The sequence below is a fragment of the Syngnathus leptorhynchus genome, chromosome 6 (assembly GCF_054491065.1).
Source record: "Syngnathus leptorhynchus isolate UIUO chromosome 6, UIUO_Slep, whole genome shotgun sequence".
Lineage (NCBI taxonomy): Eukaryota > Metazoa > Chordata > Actinopteri > Syngnathiformes > Syngnathidae > Syngnathus > Syngnathus leptorhynchus.
In genome coordinates, this window is record NC_141200.1 from 6,660,391 (window position 1) to 6,678,905 (window position 18,515).

At 46.2% G+C, this 18,515-nt stretch overlaps 2 protein-coding genes across 3 annotated transcripts; one reads left to right on the plus strand and one right to left on the minus strand.

The window, feature by feature from the left end:
• Positions 1-216: 216 nt before the first annotated feature.
• Positions 217-4,965, minus strand: ciao2a (cytosolic iron-sulfur assembly component 2A). Its single transcript, XM_085914569.1, has 5 exons — positions 4,690-4,965; positions 3,841-4,005; positions 3,701-3,750; positions 3,079-3,124; positions 217-2,789 (listed from the first exon to the last, which is right to left on the minus strand). The coding sequence occupies exons 1-5, from the start codon at positions 4,715-4,717 to the stop codon at positions 2,689-2,691; spliced, it is 390 nt and encodes a 129-aa protein (XP_085770695.1). The 5' UTR covers positions 4,718-4,965; the 3' UTR covers positions 217-2,688.
• Positions 4,966-5,149: 184 nt separating this feature from the next.
• On the plus strand, positions 5,150-18,388 carry spg11 (SPG11 vesicle trafficking associated, spatacsin). 2 transcript variants are annotated; one of them, XM_085914568.1, is made up of 41 exons: positions 5,150-5,211; positions 5,311-5,529; positions 6,030-6,217; positions 6,326-6,553; positions 6,782-6,983; positions 7,040-7,177; positions 7,375-7,751; positions 8,135-8,280; positions 8,352-8,448; positions 8,727-8,882; positions 8,953-9,125; positions 9,281-9,457; positions 9,526-9,597; positions 9,691-9,818; positions 9,892-10,076; positions 10,285-10,480; positions 10,738-10,929; positions 11,130-11,236; positions 11,386-11,531; positions 11,637-11,801; positions 11,922-11,988; positions 12,062-12,224; positions 12,292-12,500; positions 12,568-12,676; positions 12,731-12,890; positions 13,004-13,234; positions 13,316-13,522; positions 13,637-13,744; positions 13,900-14,065; positions 14,133-14,347; positions 14,535-15,249; positions 15,477-15,625; positions 15,805-16,009; positions 16,090-16,224; positions 16,340-16,473; positions 16,613-16,732; positions 16,800-16,968; positions 17,170-17,246; positions 17,322-17,477; positions 17,547-17,698; positions 17,792-18,388. In XM_085914568.1, the coding sequence occupies exons 2-41, from the start codon at positions 5,330-5,332 to the stop codon at positions 17,967-17,969; spliced, it is 7,098 nt and encodes a 2,365-aa protein (XP_085770694.1). In that variant the 5' UTR covers positions 5,150-5,211; positions 5,311-5,329; the 3' UTR covers positions 17,970-18,388. The 2 variants fall into 2 exon arrangements, with proteins under 2 accessions (XP_085770694.1, XP_085770692.1); XM_085914566.1 differs by lacking the exon at positions 5,150-5,211 and having other exon boundaries at positions 5,224-5,529.
• Positions 18,389-18,515: the final 127 nt, after the last annotated feature.

Below are 18,515 nucleotides of genomic sequence, written 5' to 3' on the forward strand. Positions count from 1 at the left end.
AAGAAACCAGAAGTGTGCTTAAAGGGATACTTTACTTATCGAACACTTTTAGCGGTAAAAGCATAATATTTTGTTTTTGATAACTTTCTTACTTTTCCTTACAATTAACAGCTTTAAAAACATGAAAATGACATCACGTGTGCTCAAGTAACAGCAATCACAGCTTATGTGACCTTCGCAACCTTACCCACGATGACATACTACATGGAACCCGACTTTGCCTTTCCTAGCTTGGCATTGCCCAATTAAGGCATGAAGCTCAAAAGGGGCATGTCATACCTTTTTATCGCCATATCATGGTCAAGGCTTATACCACAGAGCTCAACGACAACAAATAGACAACTTGTATAATTATTCATCTCACTTATAACAATTTATTTATTTTTAGTACCACCGCCAATAATGAGAACCACAAAAACACATACAGTAAAACAAAACAGTATTTGGCCCGTCAATATGCTGATAAAATTTTCTTGAGGGTTGCAGCTTTTTCTGGACTTGACACAAAGACAACAAACATTTAAATGTGATGCAAGTGTTGTTAGAGTGTCTGTTTTGACAGTTAAAGTGACCTTTCATCTCAAGTCCTGGGCAAAAACACAAAGCAGCAGGAGAAAATGTGCCCTGGTCAGCTATATTTATCCCCACCTCAACTCCTCCATCAGCCAAAGTGAGTTTGACTCTTGACAAAATAAAAGCCTGTAAAATCTCGCTTCTCTCTGCCGACATCTTGCCAATCTCTGAGACGGTGCGAGTCTGTCCATGTCTCTATATTTTCGGGATAAATCTCCTTGTGTTCCTTTTTGACACGTGTGGGCGGTTGTCTTGTTTGTGTGCACGCGCGTGTGTGTGTGTGTGTGTGTGTGTGTGTGTGTGTGTGTGTGTGTGTGTGTGTGTGCGTGCGTCCAAAGCCACTTCCACCCTCTGCATCACCATTCGTCTCAATTTAACAGCGCTCAATGCGCGACTCCCCCCTGCGCGCACGTTGAGCGTGTGCAACCATCAGAGGCTGTAGATATATAAATCATTGGTAGGAGATTACTGCTGTTTTATTATTCATGATGCAGGCCTTTTATTGCTACTGATATTTATCTCTTCACTATCTGCCATGACCTGCAAAAGAAAGAGGGATGAAGGAGGAGAACGAAGAGGCTGGACCAAGTTGTGCGTTTGGAAAAGGGTGGGAGGATTTCGCTGATGTGCACATAAATACATTTGTTAAGTGGGCGAATGTGGTTGGGAATTAGTGTGAGTGTTACCTTCTATTTTCCTCCCATGTAGACAGAGCCACATAAAAATTGTAAGTGTCTTAGAGATGAGAAAAGCAAAATTAGCGCACATGGCAAGATTAACTTGGCGATTGGGGAAGATCCAGAGCCACTTTTAACTATATTAACTGAATCATAGATTCCATATGAACCTCTGGCGGTTCTTCAATCCTATGGCTCACGATAATTCCACCAACATTAAGAAGATTGTACTTAATGAGGACTATAAGATCGAGTACAGGGCCCATATGGAGCCTATCAACCATACACGTGCAGAAGATTCGAAACAATTTGTGTCCTTATACTCGTGCAGCCACGCCCACGCAGGAGCGTTGCATAACCTGACAATGCGTTGAATTGTTTTTCTTCACAGCTTTAATTCAAAGCATTCGCACTGTTCCATTACTTTTGTCTAGCAAGACCATGTGTGTGTATGTACAAAGATGGGACCATTTTTATGCCGCAAATTTGACCTGAGAATAGATTTTTCTAAGAAATTCAGCAATCCTTTTGAAATCACAATACTTTTGTGACAAAATGCTTGCATATTTGTTTATTTTTGTGTCTGCAGACTTTTCAAATTGCTCTTAATAGACCTGAAACACAGAGAAACAGCCACCCCTCTCCTCATCCCTCGCTATTACGACTCTATCATCTGTGGACCCTGAAAGCAAGCTCAATGTCACCTGGCCATGTCGAGGCTTTGGGTACCATCTTGTGGCTAAGGGTTGACTGTAAAAAAAAAAAAACTACACCAATTGCATTTCTCCCCCTTTCTTTTTCTCATTTTTATGCATGTATAATATTTGATTCATTTTAAAGCAATTGTGTATCCCTGAAATAGAAATGATTACTCCCTCATCACTCAAATTTCTTCGAAACATTTATCTTTCATCTGGTTTTAAGGAAACTGTTTGTTTACAAAATATTTAAGGCACGGATATAACTATGGAAAGCCAGAATGTACATTGCAAGTGTTTTGGGAGAAAAGAAAACAACATGCTATGGTCAATAGCCTCCTCTGGTGTAGTGTAGTAATATTACCAATAGATGATGCGGCTGCAATGCTATTTGGGCTTTTCAGGAGGGCTTACGCAATCCTAGGTAAGGTTGGCTGCTTGCTGTATCACTGCCGTAGCACACATGTAATTCAACCGGAAATAAGCTGATTCGTGATAACATCATGGACATTATTAGATTCAAAATGAATCATTAGACGCCAAAGCTTAAAAATAGCACATACCAGAGAAGTAAAATGGAAAATCATTTTATATAATCATTGTGTTTTTTTTGTTTTTTTTTTTACATAAAAGTGAGGCTCTGCCACACCTGAATGCGCATTCACAAGCTGACTCAACATCTTGAATGAATGTATACACACAAACTCACAAACACACATACATACAGTGACTGTGTAGAGTCAGTCATCAGGTTCAATGATGCACTGCTCCACAATGTCCCTGAGGTTTGGATTTTCCATGGCGGCTGCGACCCGTTCCTTGTCGTTGATCTGCTTGTTGACTGGACACAAATACGGAAACATAAGACAGATTAGAAAAGGGATGTCGAACCAATCAGCATAGTGCTTTTATTTCACACAACTTCATCAATAAACAATTGAACTATACAAGTGAGTTGAACAGAATTATATGATCATAATAATTGAATTAAACGAGCCAAAACAAAATGAACTACTTGAAGACGTTTGATAAAATGCTTGATGACTTGGCTTAAATAACTGAGGACCCCTCCACGTGAGGTTCAGTCACACACATGACATGTTGAAATGAAAGAATATAAAGTCACTTACTGTCCTCTTCAGTGGAGTGTGTTCCTTCACTGATGTAAATCTCCAGCTGATGAGAAACAAAGTTTGTCATCTGACTGCAACCGTAAAAAGTGAACCGCAATATGTCGGGCGGTGACTGTAAGCTGCCACCTGTCCAGGACCTGTACGTATATGTCTCCAGGACCAAGTCGGATGGATCACAGCTGACCATTCTCACCCTTGACACAGACTCTTGCCTCAGGGAGAAGTCTATGATCCATTCAGACCAGAACCAAGAACAGCTTCTTCCCTTCTCCCATAAGACTCATGAACATTTACGAACTCTACGTCAGACTCTCTATAACCTGCACATGCCAACTGCACGGCTCTATTTGCAAAATGTCATTATGCCCATATCGCTACAGATGCATATTTGTAATTTAGTGTAGATATTTTTTTATCAGTCTAATTTATAGCATGCCTTCAAATGTTTTTAGATATGTTTATCTTTTATCTTTATTTCATGTTGCACGATTGTAACGTAAAAAAATCCTGGTTTGTGATCTCCTTTACTGACAATGATAATAAAGTGAATTCTGATCCTAAGTCATTTCTAACACAGCCAATGTGAAAACATCAAGTTGCTTTGTTGTCATTCACTCACTTTGTGTTTGAAGGGCAGACATCTCTCCAGCTTGACTTGTAAACACAAACCTGCATACAAATGCAACAAAAGCACACAAAGAAACAATCAGAATGATGCAAAAGTGGAGGACGGGGCATGGCCAAGAGGTAGCGACAGACCAATGAGGGTGGCCAGGGAGCAGTGTGGGACGGTCGGGGAGAACTTGATGATGATGAGATACTCGTCGTTACCCAGCTCCTGGACCTCCACGCAATTCTCCGTCACCACGTCCAGCTCCTCCAGTGTGTTGGGCTTCTCCGGGTCTCGGATGGATCGGATCACATCTGACTCAAAACACAGTAACATTATTTTTGTGCTGCTTAGACTTTACATATCACACAGTGGTTCAATAAATGGCAGTTATTGAGTGTACTAACTATCATGTCCTAGGTTGGATGGCTGCCGTTAATGGGCGTGGCCCAATGAGTGACGGTGAGCTGGAGTCCAAAAGCGAGAGCTGTGGCCTACAGCAGCTATACTGCAGCAAGTTATTCAAGTTGTAATTTGAGTGTTTGACTGTTTGTCGCCTTAAGTAAATATCTGAGTGTGCATCAGCAACTGGCGATCTTGCCCACAAGGCATGCTATTGATTTACCTTAATTTTTCGCTTTTTAAACTTCATTAGATAGAGCTCAAGATCGTAACACAAAGCAACAAAAAAAAAGAAAAAGACCAACAGGTGGCTCGTAATATGGATACTAGTTGAGTCAATCATCCGGTTAATTTTAATCTATTCGAAATACTTTTTATCAAGTCAAAACACTTCAACGACACTAACCACACTAAAGTCCAGAATTTTAATTAATGCCCGTTCTTTTCGCTGACACAGCAACGACGATGAAATGGCCGATTTAAAGCATAATAGAAAAACCATTTGCACTTGGCACCACATTTTCAGACGATGATTTTATATTTATTCATATTCATATTATTATTATTTAAACTTAGTTTAGCCAAGGGTCACACACCGTAAACCTCCAAAGCTTTCTCTTCCATTGTTGTTCTCCTCTGTAGATTTCTGGCGTTAAAGTGTGGGCTCAGGTGGCGATCAACACGCGCCGTTGGTGATGATCATGATAACAGTCAAAAAGAAAAGAAATATGCAGAGACAAAAGTGACTTCAATTCAAAAGTAGAGGTGTCAAACGTCAACATCAGACCGTCTGCAAACTGCTCTCAGATCAGCTGCCGATGTCAACAGCAGGCTGACATTTTCTTTACGGGAAAAGCAATCGATGCCTGATTGATCGTTCAAAGATATTTAAACAAAATCTAAATGAGATTTTACTTTATAACAAATTTATCAACAATAATACTGCGGATACTTAAAATGTGACTTTATTTGGTTTTCTAGCGTGACTGACAGTCGTAAATTAGATCCCATGAAATGACAATAAAATCCCATCGTCGTTTGATGAAGTTGGTCCGTCCCACTTGTCTTATCAATGGGCAGACGTAGTCAGCTGACGGTTGTGACGTATCACGTGACCTGTACGTATTGTTTACACACAAAAAAAAGGGGAAATGTCTTAGGTTTGTGGGTAATCTGGATGCGTTTTTGTGAATTGCTGCATGTTGTCCAAAAACTAGAAGTCTCCTGCGGGTCGAGATGGTGGAGCGCTCCTCCGCAATCGAAGTGGCTCTCCTGCCGGCCAAGGAGCACTGGCGGGAGGTGGGTGATGTCCGCAAGGCTCAGCTCGCTCCCGGTAGCGGCGCTCTGCTCGGCTGCCTGGAGATGGATGGGACGCTGGTGCTGTGGGACCCGGCCGATGAGGTTGCTCCAGTAAAGCTAGACGGAATCTATCAGGAGTGAGTCCACTTTTGTTTACTTCGATCGCAGTTATTATTAAAACGTACATCAACTTGTTTAAAAATAATAATAAACACTTAATTCTAACCCTTCTAACAACAGCAGCTTTCATACACAAATGAAGTAGGACGAATCATTTCTGCATTCTCTGTGAGCAACAGGGTAACAAATTAACATTGTAACCACGCCCACAAGGATTTTTTCAATCAATGAATTGATCAATTAGGCTGGACAAACCTCAAGAGCAAAATAACCTCTTAATAAACCAAACATGTAATTAGAATGCAATTAGAAGCACACCTCAATTCCTCATACAGGGTCGTTTAAGTTGAGTACTGTGTTATTGAAATTATTATTGTATGGCCAAAATTTCATGTTTCAATATTAATGTCAAATATCTTGATAATGATCAATAACAACATTACAATGGGCTCATCGAAACGTAGACTAGACAGGACGTTTTGCACGATAATTTGAATGACAAACTGTTTGCCCCTAGCTTTACCTGGGAGGAGGCTCCAAGTGGTTGCCCAGGAGGAGGCGGAGTCACGCGCCTGCTGGCCGTGGGCTCCGGGTGCGAGCTGAGGATGTTGGAGGTGAATGCTGAAAGAGGAACGGCGCTTTCTGTGCACCTTGTTGGCAAGTGTCCTGCACAGCGCCTTCTGCAGGAGCAGCATGAATACTCAGGTTGGTTCCGAAATGTTCCTGATGTTGGTAAGAAGTTTTGCTGACCTAGACGATGTGAATGAAGTTGAGTCCCCATGCTAACACTTCATGTGTCGATTGTGTCTTTAGGTGGACGTAACCCGCAAGTGGCACACTTGCTGTCGTTTGTATCGGGTCACTGCCAAATTCTATTGGATGGTGTCTGGCTTCTGCGTTTGGAGTGGTCGCTAGCACAGGAAGTGGCGCAGGTTCGAAACTGTAACCGCCTGGGCCCGATGGACGATGGGGCTGTGGCTGCGGTCCAGTGCTGCGTGCGCCAACATGTTGCCTTCATCCTCAGCGAGAGCGGACTGATCTGTATCCTTTTTGCGTGTTAAACATTGTAAATTTACATCAATCAATAGACATCAGAAAGTTAAACAAAACTATATATTGACGAAAGTCCACTCGCTTCAGTAATTTGAAACTTCCTGTACATTTTTTTAAGCCCTCTTGAAACAATTTTTCCAAAAATGCACTAGTGACTTTAATTTCCACTAAGAAATGAAAGTAATGAGTGTCAAAACTTCTTAATTGGGTATCCAGCCATTTACGATGTAATCGACGGCTTTCACTTGGCCACTGTGCACGTTGCCGCTTACCTGAGCGGCGGCCTGACAGAGGAGGCGGATTCGGCCACCTCATGGTCACAATTGCGCCTCCTGGAGGTGTCGGCCAATATGAGTACGGTCGTCGTCATCACGCACAACAATGTCGCCGCCGCCATCGATCTCGACCATTACTTCAGGTAATGCATAAGTTTGACGATTCTGAATGTGTCACTCACTCGTCATCATCTTCCAGGAGGAACCCCGATCACCTCCTGTGTCAGGCCACACCCACTGGCCCACCCCTGCGACCCCAACAACCGATCGATGAGGACAAAGTGACAAGTGCCAGCAGCACCCTGGCCGCGCTGGGCCTCACCTTCAATGCTGACAGGTGAACTGTTACTCTGATTTATTATTAAATTTCAGCACGGAAGCATAGAGGCTTAGTGGTTAGCTTGTCCGCTTCACAGTTCTATGGTTCAGGGTTTCATTCTGTGCTCCAGTTTGAATGCAATATGTGTCCCATTGCTTATATATTGACATGTTAGCATGCATGCTCTTGAAAATGGATGCTTACTTCATGTGTAGGTCCTGGGGTGTTCGTCTGGCATCCATGTACAACGCGGCCCAGAAGTCTTCCTTGCTCTCATCGCTCCAACCGGTCGCCACCTCCTGGTCTTCGTCTCTTCCCCGCCACGATTACGGCCCAGCCGCGCCGCCGGCCCGTAGCAGAGTCCCTCTCGGGGGCGCCAACATCACCTTCGCAGTGCCGGAGTCATCCGCCCCATCTCTGCTGTCAGTCTGCGACTTCTCCGCTATGCTGGTGTTTGCATCCCCAGGAAACATGCAGAGCATCGCCGTCCTATGGGATTTTGCGGCCGGGAACGTGAGCTACCACCAGGTGGAAGGCCCTGCCGTGGTGGTGGAACTGTGTGGACAGAAACATCATGCTGTGCTCCTCAAGAGTAAGTTGTTTATTATTAATAAGTATTACACTATTAATTATTCTAATAATTGATTAATCTGTCACACTCATGTTGATTAATCAATGAATGTGATAAAAAATAACATGTTTCAATTTGCATCAATTAATCAGAAACGGAATATTTCAAATTGGCAGAGCAGAAAATGCATACATGTGAATTAAATATAATTACAGTAGTCATACATACAGTAATCAGGGGGAAAAAAAAATATGACCAAGACAGTCGCTCTATGAATGCATTAAATTCTCCTACTTGTGAGGACAGAGAGTGTACTAGTAAATGAAGTTCATGGACGTCAAGCAGGACATCAAGGATATGGAGTAAAAGTTTTGGAATTTTTGATTGCCACTTTCCTGTTCCAGGGTCGGGAATGTTCCAGGTTTTGTTCTCGGTGTCGCAGCAGGAGCTCCTGAGCAGTTTGATGATGTTTGGCAGCGCAGCCACCGTAGATGCACTTTGTCACCTAAACACGTGGGAGCGATGCTCCATCCCCATTCATTCCCTGAAGGTACAAATCACAATTCGTCTCGTCCACCTTGGACATCGTCGTCATTTTTGTGTCTTGTCGTCATTGAACAGGCAGGAGTTAAAAACCGGCAACTGGACACTGTGGACTTCTACCTGAAGAGCAAAGAAGAGCTTTTGAAAACGCACAGCACCATCAGCCTTACGGATCGTACGACCCAACTGTCACTCAGTTACACTTCTCACATAGCATATTGCTCCAATTACGTTTAACTCATTGACTATTGGCCATTTTTAAATCAGAGCTCCCCATATTAAGACAAGATATCTTTTATTAGTACCATACTCGCTGCCATTTTGGAGCATTTTATCAGCCCATACAATTGATTCCCCGAAGTAACCTCCCTGCCTATTATTATTATTATTTTTTTTTTACATTTTTAAAAAGTCTATTGTCTAATTATGTAGTATGTGTTTCCATTTGCACAGGTGTCCAGACTTTGTGTCCCGCCTTGGACCTGCTGTGTGCCGCCATCCGGGAATCGAGAAACGACGCTCAAAGCCGCCAGTTCTCGGAGCAACTGCTCCTCATCACGATAAGCTTCGTCAACGCGCAGATACGCTACATTCTAACGCACATGAGCTGTAAGACACGTACAGCTAGCGCAATGCTACATTAGCATTATCCCTGAGTGTGTATGTGCGTGCTATGCAGACGAGGATGAAGATGTGCGCGGCTGCGTGGACATTCTGAACAAGTACCTGGCGGAACTCAGAACTTTCTTGAAGAAATACCCGTGGCCTGCAGAGGGAGCCAAAGATCATAACGATCAACCACCTGAGGAGGAGGAGGAGGAGGTGGATGAATGGGACGGGCTTCCAGCAGAGGTGACTCCTCATTTGCTCTTTTTTGTTTTGGACCACAGTGTTGATATAGACGCCGTTTCACATTATGACCCCTTTCACACTCACATTTACAATGTTCACATTGACTTATACCTCTTTCCCACTGATTTTTACCTCTTGTACACCGATTTATACAGGAAGTGGTCCGTCTGTCAGTCCTGAGCAATCAAATCCCCAGAGCCCAAGCGGTGTTCAGGCGGCAGAGCCTTCCCGAGGGGCGTCTTCCAGCCCTGAGGGCGACAGGCCTGCGTCTGGTCTTCTCGTGTCTGCAGGGACGAGACATGCCAACCGCTATCGCTCTCCTCACCAACATGGTGGGTGTCTGGACATGAATTCTTATTTTTGGGTTTACCTCCAAAGACGGCCGTCTTGTTTTCATCAGGGTTTCAATGTGAAGAAGGAACTGCATCGAATCTGCATCTACACAAACGACAGGGACCTCCGGGACTTTGTGGTCAGTTGTCTACTTCCTGTCTACTGACATGTACCCCTTTCACACCGACTCGTACCTCAAGTCATCTGCATCTGTGATTGTCTGCTTATTCAGGAGGAGGAACTATGCAGACGGAGTCACTTTTCCAAAGAGGAGCTTGCTAGCGTGGCATTCATCAAGGAAGCAGCTAATATGGCTCCTCTCCCACGTCGTCAGTACACAGACGGCACGTCGGGTCGCAGGTGAATAATGCTTCTATTGAATGGTCGCCGGCTGGTCGCCTTGGTAATCTGACATCACCTCTCTATTATCCAGATCGCTGCAGCTGCTCTTGCACGAGGAGGCAGCGGGAGATGAGGAGGTCCTGGAGGAAGTGCTGGGAAAGGAGATGTGTGAGCAGGAAGAGGAGGGGCTTTGGCAGAACGTGAGGCTGGATTGGGTGAAGAACTGGGAGCAGAGCAGCAGGACGGCCATCTTGTTGTCCAGATGTCGGCATGACGGTAGAACATTGGTTTTGGATTGGTTTGTAAATATTCCTGATGTAGCAGCACATATCTGCTTTAGAGTTCACCGGGTCAGGTTTCAAGATTGTGTGAAAAAGTCTAAACTTTACACAGTTGCAAATGCTTGTTTGTACCCTGACATCGATTGCCAACAAATCTTTTGTTTGTGTCAAAACCGAATCGCCATTTCTAATGTGATGTTTAGAGTTGAGCTGGTGTGATGGGGTAGTGCTGTGGAGACACATGACCTCATTCCACAACCAAACTGAATTGGTGGCCTGGATGGAGAGCAGAGAGGGTTCTGGTGCCGCTCGGTGGCCCGACTTGACGGCACAAGTGGTCAACGACAACACGCGGAGCAGCCATTTCCTCAGGGAGGAAATACTGGACACACTCGCCAGGTGGGAGATGTGTTCACCACCTCCATACGAAGACTTCCTATGTTGTTCCTGCACTCTAAAACATTATTCCTTATTATTTGCTTCAAACCCTTTCCTGTTTTGTTTTTTTTACCCCCAAATTGACATATAGCTTCTTTTGACTGACGTCTGCTTCTTTCCTGACAACTTTCACACTGACCTGTGCCCTTTCATATGAACTCTTATATGTTACACTGACTTTTTCTACCACTTTCCCATTATCTTTATCCCTCTCACAGGCGGGGTGTATTCATCCCTGACGAGCTGTCCGACTTGGATCAACTTTTGTGGCGTGTGGCTCAGGGCGGCTGTCTCATGACGCCGGCGCTCGTCCATCGGCACCTTGGTCTGGACATCCACTCGCGTGTCATCAGTTGGTGTCTGGAACGCCAACTGCAGTTCCTCCTCTACACCTACCTGGATCATTACAAGTGCGTACATCTGCCAATAGATTGCTAGATAGCTTCTCTGCAGCAATGTAAAGTCATCAGCAGTTTGATTTCACTTAGTACATTTACTAGGTAGAAGGGGACATTACTTTTTCACTTTGGGCCAGAAACATTAGAGGCGTGGGGTCTGTAATTCTGTATTTATCATATAAGGGAAATGAAGGCTTGTTATTTTTGGTCAGGTTGACTCCCAGGAACTGTCCTGTGCTGTCCAATGGAGGTCCGACTCACGCCCAGCCCTGGTCAGACATGATGGTGAAAATGCAGGAGATCACCACGAACCTGACAGGTAGTGCCTCAAGTTAGGAGTTGACTTCATTCTGTGACCACTCAGAACATTTGGATCTGTATATATTTGTAGGCTAGCGCAGTCCTAACTGACCCCTACCACTCCTCGTGTGCCGCCTCATTCTCTTCTACTTCCTGTGTATCCTTCAGATCCAACATTGGTCCATCAGGCCAGTCTGACGTGTGCTCAGGTTCTCCTACCGGGAAGCCCCCCGTCCCTCAGTTCGCTTCTGCTAGAAGGTCACAGTCTTCTCGCCCTCGCCACCATCATGTTCGCCCCCGGGGGCGTCGACCAGGTCAGCTTTGTTCCCTTTTACAATGACTTGTAAACTTTTCACACTCGTGTGTACCTTTTTCCAATTTAGCTATCTATGACAATAAAGGCTATTATTCTATTCCAGGTGGTGGCCCAGGGTGAAAGTCAGTCAAAGGCGGAGTTCTCTATAGATCCACAGCTGATGAAGATGGCACTGACAGCGTACCCCAAACTAAAGGCGGCGCTCTTCCCTGCAGGACCGCGAGGGCCCGGCGCCTTCACAGATGTATCCGTGTACCATCTTCTTCAGGTAGGACGGAGGGGGAAATGATGCCATGAAGTTGGTATAATGTGTGCACAATTTTTGTAGACGTAGTTGCCATTTTGTCTGCATCATGTGTAGTTCCTCACCTCCGTGTGTTTGCTCCAGGCGCTGCATCCTCTCGACCCATGCCGACTGTTCGGCTGGCAGGAGGGAAATTCACTGAACTCCGTCGGTACGTCGATCCACACATACAACACCCGGTTACATAGACTGTCGGCTGATACCTGTTTACCTTGTTGCCGTAGAAACAACAGAGCTGCCTCACTTCTCCAGCCCGCACTTGGTGGACTCCTTTGCCCTGGTTGAGCAGCTGGACTTCCTGTATTATCTGCAAAATGGCCGACCGTCCTTCGCCTTTGCCACCTTCCTGCTGCAGCAGCTGATTGGCTGCGACCACCTCGGTCAAATGTGAGAACGCACATACAGTCACTGAGGAGATCCCGGTTTTGATCTTGCGTTTATCTGTCCCTTTTAGTTTGCAGAAAGCCCGGCAGCAAGTACATATTTTAGCAGTGCAGAGTTTCAATTTACCGTCAGTGGTGGCGGCGGCAGTTTGCTTCTGCGAGCTTCTTGGCCTTAACAGCGTCCAAATCAGAGTCGACGTTAATGTCCTCAACACCATCTGGATACACTGGAAACTCAACCGCACGCATTGTGGAGACACACAGCCTCTGCACACACTGGGTAAAAACACACGTCCACACACACAATCTCCACACACAGTTTGTGTGAGCACACACCATGTCATCAGTTTCGAAAGGTGTCAAGCTTGTGGAGGCAGAGCCAGGAGCTGCGAAGGAACTGATTGGCTACCTGGAAGCTGCCGTGATTGACAGCTTGGAAGTCAAAGATGTCAACAGGTGAGCATTTTCATCATCATTTTTCAAGGTAATCATCATCATTTGTGTTGCCAGGAGTTCGTGGGAGGCCGCTCAGGAGTGGTCATTGCCAGTGGATTTTTGTCGTCTTCATGGTCTTCCTCTCAGCTGCGTTTATCCCGCCCACTGCGCCCGTGACGGACACTTCCTCAACTTTCTGTTGTTTGTACAAATCCACAACTTTACATCGCAGCAGGTGACGAGCCCACAATATTTCTACTTGTCACTTTTTACTTCTGTTTTTCCACACCTGGTCTGCTCAAATTTTTACTTCCTGTCTCATCACGATTCCAATTTTTGTGTGGCCAGGTTGGCTCCTTGCTGTTCCAGTTTAGCCCCGCCCTCCAGGACCATTTGCATATGGCATTTGGCGAGCTGCAGTTGTTCACTGGTGAATCCTCAGTGGGCCCGGTCACCCCCCTAGACCTCTTCCAGGTACTGCTGCGTAGCCAGGAGGAGGCGGAGCCTAGCTTGTACCTGCTGCAAGAGGCATTGAAGCATCGCAGCCCCTCATTGGCCGTGCTCGCTGCCTGTCAACAGGTGACTGTCGCCCCACCCACCACCAAAGCTCGCACCACTCGGGTTAATTGCATCACTCAGCATACATGCCTTGTTTGACAGGAGGCCGAGTTTGTGTCATGCCTGTGCGTGTGGCTACTCACTGTCATCGATGACGTCACAGCCCAGAAAGTCGCTGACAGCCTGTCTGCCGCCCCCCAACCTCACCCGTGGACCCTGCAGCACTTGTCAATTATCTGGAGATCCTTCCTGGGCCGGGGGCTACACGGAGCCCAAACCCTACTCCGGGGGTTCCAGCTCTTCATAAGGGTGAGCACCACCGCTGTTTTATTGTTACTGAATTGTGAGTCTGCATATATGTGTATGTCAGTGTGTACATTTACTTTTGACTTTTGTAAATGAGTGCCTCTTCTGCATTGGCAGGACTGTCCCCTGCTAGATGTCCTTCACATGTTCCTGCTCTGCTATGACCACAAGAACTTCAACAAAGCCAAAATCAAACTCCGAAACTTCCACACCAGCATCAGCAGTGTTAGTAAACGACACGCACTCGTAACAGAAGCATGCTTCATCTTCATCACTACTCTTTTTCATCACTTTCATCTTCCTCACTCATCATCATCACTCACACTTCATCTTCACTCACCTTCACGCTTCCTGATTATGTTCTTTTTGTTCTTGTTCAGCTGAGCATCAGCGGCGATGCGCCCCCAGGTGGTGTCCCGCTGCAGTGGTTATGTAGTGAGGCGTGGTTTTTGCTATTGCTCATGTGTCAGCGCACGTGCTCACACTTTGAGCTGCGGCGACTCCTGCGGGTCTTGGCGGACGGCGACATGATGAGCAAAGACAGCGGTGAGAAAACACACAACACAATATAAACTAGAGACACACTGTGTGAACTTGATCTGCTTGTGTTTAGGTCCAGACTTCAAGAAACTGAGTCAGCTGAGTGACCTCCTGCAGGGTTCAGGAGTGTGCGTGAGACCCAAGTTGCTGCAGTGTAATTCGTCCTCTGTGCAGCAGGAGGAGTTCCAGGCCACCATAGATGCTCTGCAGGCTAGCGGTTTCTACGCACAAGCGCGAAGCGTCGCTACGCTCGCACAACTTCCTGTACAACGGCTGCTCATGTGTCAGGTGGCAACCGGACGCTTACACTTCCTGTCTGCTTACCTTTCGACTTCCCGTACTTCCTGTCTCACCTTGTTTCGATTTCATGTTTCTGTGTAGACGTGTAAATTTCATCCCTTAAATATTTCTACGTCCTGCTTGTATCTGTGTGTTGGATTTGCTATAAAACTTCCTTTCTTGTCTATGCATGAAGTTGATCCAGGAGTTGGAGCTTCAGCGTTCCAAGCGTCAGTGGTCCCGGCTCGAGACTCGTGTGTGCTTTTGGAGGAAGTGTCACCAGCAGCTCGAGGACGTGTGCGTGGATCCCGACTGCGCTTTCCGCTTCTTCCTGTCTCAGGCGGACTCTGTATCATCGGCAGCTTCCGAATTTCAATCGGAGTTGCTGGCGGTACGAGAAGGCTGTTTACTGCTTTCCATCGCCGCCCGCTGGTTGTCGCAGCACCGTCCGGCACCGGTGGAGCAGATAAAGAATCTGGAGAAGAAGCTGTGGGTGGGCCGTGTCCGAGAGCATGCCCTTGTGGTCGCTATCCAGAGGGAGAGCGTCTTCAACCTCCTTCCGCCAGACGTCAACACGTACGACGTTCTCATGAAGGACTTTTCATTCTGCAACATTCTCGAGCTCCGCACGGACACGCTCCTCAGCCTAGAAGGACTTCCAGGTCCAGCTGAAGAGCATCTGGATGTGAATCCGCTCCTTAAGCCAACAGAGAAGCAGACTCTCGCGCTGCTGCTGGATGCTGCGTTGGACGCAGGGAGCATCCACGAAGTCAGCCGTGCCTGTCGATACTTTTTGTTCTATCATCCTGATCTGTGGCTGCTGTTACGCTGCAGAGGACTGGCGTCAGGAGAACTTGCACCTGAAAGGCTGGACGAACCTGACCTGCCGCCCAGGAGGCTCCTACACGCCTGTGAGGAACAAACCATCTGCAACTCATTTTCATTTCTTGCTGATCATCCATAACTAGTTTTAGTTAATGACCACATCCAACTCGTTGTTGACCATCCACAACTAGTATTTATGTCTTGACAGTCCACAATTAGTTGTCATGAGTTGCCAACTGTCTGAAGTAGTTGTTTAAATGTTATTTCAATATTAAGAACAGATTTAGATTGGCCTTTTTTTTTTTTTTATAAGCGTCATCTGTGAGCAGCTTGTCCTCCTTCGTGGTCCTTTCTCCTCTTCCTGAAGACGACATTGCTGTCCAGCTGCAGAAGATGGCTGAGCGGTGTCGCCATGGCAATAACTACTGCAAACAAGTCCTCAGCCTCTACCAGCTCTCTAAGGTAGATCCTAATCCATCCATCAATCAATCAGATGTCCTCTTGTAATGTGGGAATGTGTTTGATTGGAAAGCTAACCTGTCCATCACAAGACAGCATCGCCCTTAAGCCACTCGTCTCTATCTTGATTCTTGGCCCTGTTTCTTTGTGTGTGTGTACGTGCGTCGTGTGTGTGTTGATAGGAGTTGCAGTGTCCGTTCAGTCAGATAAGCAGCGAGGATCCCGGCTGTGTTCTCCAGAAGTTACTGCTGTGTGATCATCCTGAACGCTTCCGGAACGCTCAAATGTTCATCCGAGCTCAAAGTTTCTCCGCCGACGTTGTAGCTGAGTTGGTGGCGGCCGCGCTGGTGCGGGCCAAACAGGAGCATGCACACCAGATGCAAACTGGTAAGAAGAAAGCGAGGAAAGGATGCTTTTACAACACACGCTTGGCTCTGTACATATATTTTTTGTGTTTGCGCGTGTAGAGAGGCAGATGATTCGCCCGTCGGAGAGTAGAGACTCAGTTGTCCAGCTGATTACTTTGTGTGAGGATCCTAACCTGGTGGGACTCAAAGTTCTGGAGAAGCTGAAGGACATACCACTCAGGGAGCTCAGCTGCAGTAAGACAAACACACGTATAGCAACATGCACGTATGTCTTTCTCACATTCTCTCTCATAGAATGAGAAGATCAATTCCCGTATACTGATTAGACGTTACTGTTGTTATCATGTAGTTGTAGAGTTGCTGATCGTGGCTCACGACTGCTTCAGCGTGACATGCAACATGGAAGGAATCGTCCGAGTGCTACAGGGCGCCAGACACTTAAGCCACGCCTACTTGGCACCCGGCGAGTACTATGGCCTCTTGGTGAGTAAAAGTGCGATTTGACTAACTTCAGAAGGTGTTGGACATTGAACACACCACAGATTCTGGACTTTCCAACGGTATCTGTCGACACTCGACTGCTGTTGTCCGCAGACGATAAAATAAGCAATGGTGATTTCAGGTGCGCCTGCTGACAGGAATCGGCAGATACAACGAGATGACGTACGTCTTTGACCTGCTCCATCAGAACCATTGCTTTGAGATGCTGCTCAGGAAGAAAATGGATATGGACAGAGGACAGGTGGCACTCAGGCGCACACACACACAAACACATATGCTGATGTCTCACCTGGGCTCTGCACCCTCAGAGCTCAAGCCTGAAGACGGCGCTGTTGGACTACATCAAGCGTTGCCTGCCCGCCGACAGCGAGAAGCACAACATGGTGGCATTGTGTTTCAGCATGAGGCGCGAGATCGGCGAGAACCACGAGATGGCCGCCAGGACGCAGCTTAAGATCATCCAGTCTCAGGCCTGGGGTGAGAAGTTGATGACCACCCATGAATAGTTCTTACAGTTGATGACCTGCTAAAACTAAGTTTAGCAGTTTCAGTTTTTACTGCTACAAAAATAAATACCTTGCATATAATTTCATTTCCACGCAAATGACTGTACTTCATTGTGTACTTCTGCGTCCTACGGGCTCCGTGTTTGCTGACTCGTGTGATTGTCGTCAGCAGTGTTGTCTCCGGACCTCAAAAGTTCTCTGCTCAAAGTTTTGTCTCTGCTCAAAGACGCCGCAGAGAGCTTCTCCAAGGTCATCACTCCTCGCCATCGCTAATTTTCTCTCTGCCCGACGGCCATGTTGACGGCGTGCATGTGTATGTGACAGGACTCGTGCGTGCATCAGGCGAGTCGCTGCGTGCGATTGGCCAAGCTGGTCACGCTTCAGCTGCACTTTCTCAATCAAAGCTCCACACTCCGCTTGGTCAACCTACAGCCTGCTGACATAATGGATGCCGCCATGGCTTTGCCCAGATGCTACCAGGTGGGTTACCACCTTTGTGATGTCACATGATCAAGATGATGGCGTTAATGATGACTTTGCACATTTGAGGTGTTGGTGTTGTCGGAGGCCTATGGCTACAGCCCAGATTGGGCGGAGCTTGTGTACCAGAAGGTGGTCCTTAATGGCGATTTTGCTTACCTGGATGAGCTGAAGAGACTCCGCCCACTTAGCTCAAGCCTTTTTGAGGACATTTTTAAGAAGTGAGTCACCACATGATTAAAATTTCACCCAAAAGCCCATTATCACAAACATTTTCCATTGCAATATTTTTTTTATATTACTTTTTTTTCCAGGCTGGACGGTGCCCCCAGTGGCGTAATGGCGAACATACGCCGTCTGCTTACGTACTGCGATGACATTTACCTGCGCTACCGCCTGGCTTACCAACGACAACTCGACGATGTCACCAAGATGTTGCTCCAGGATGCAGCCGCCTCCAGCTACCTCAACGACGCCATCGGCGCACACTGACACGTTGGCGCCTGGACAAAGAGCGTAATGGTGTATCTCAAATCAAAATGTCATCTTGTAAATGATTTGAAATGGCATTAATCTGTCAGAAAAGAATTGTTGCAATGTTTTTAATCAAGAAAAATAGCACTGTAAATGACTTTACTGTGTAAAGACATACAGTAACAGCATAATTAAAAAGGAAGGAAATGAACAGTTTTTCCCTTCATTAACATCAGGATGATGATTTCACGTTATGACATTACATTGTCTAAAGTGTGATGTCATGCTTGGATAATTTGGTTTTATATATTATGACATTATGCATGACACCATACAACAAACTGGACAGAACCACTCATCCTATCATACAATGTAAACTGTGTTCACAACCAGTTGATACAAATGTTGTCTTTTAAATAAAGTCGTACATGGTTCTAAATGCTGAGTCACTCCAATGTCAGGTGTCACCTTCTTTGGGCGTGTTGAAGCGTGCGAGAACCTCACCATCATCTCAGGTGTCAAATGTGTCGGGTTTCTTCTAGCTTGTTTTCTACTTCCCAGCAA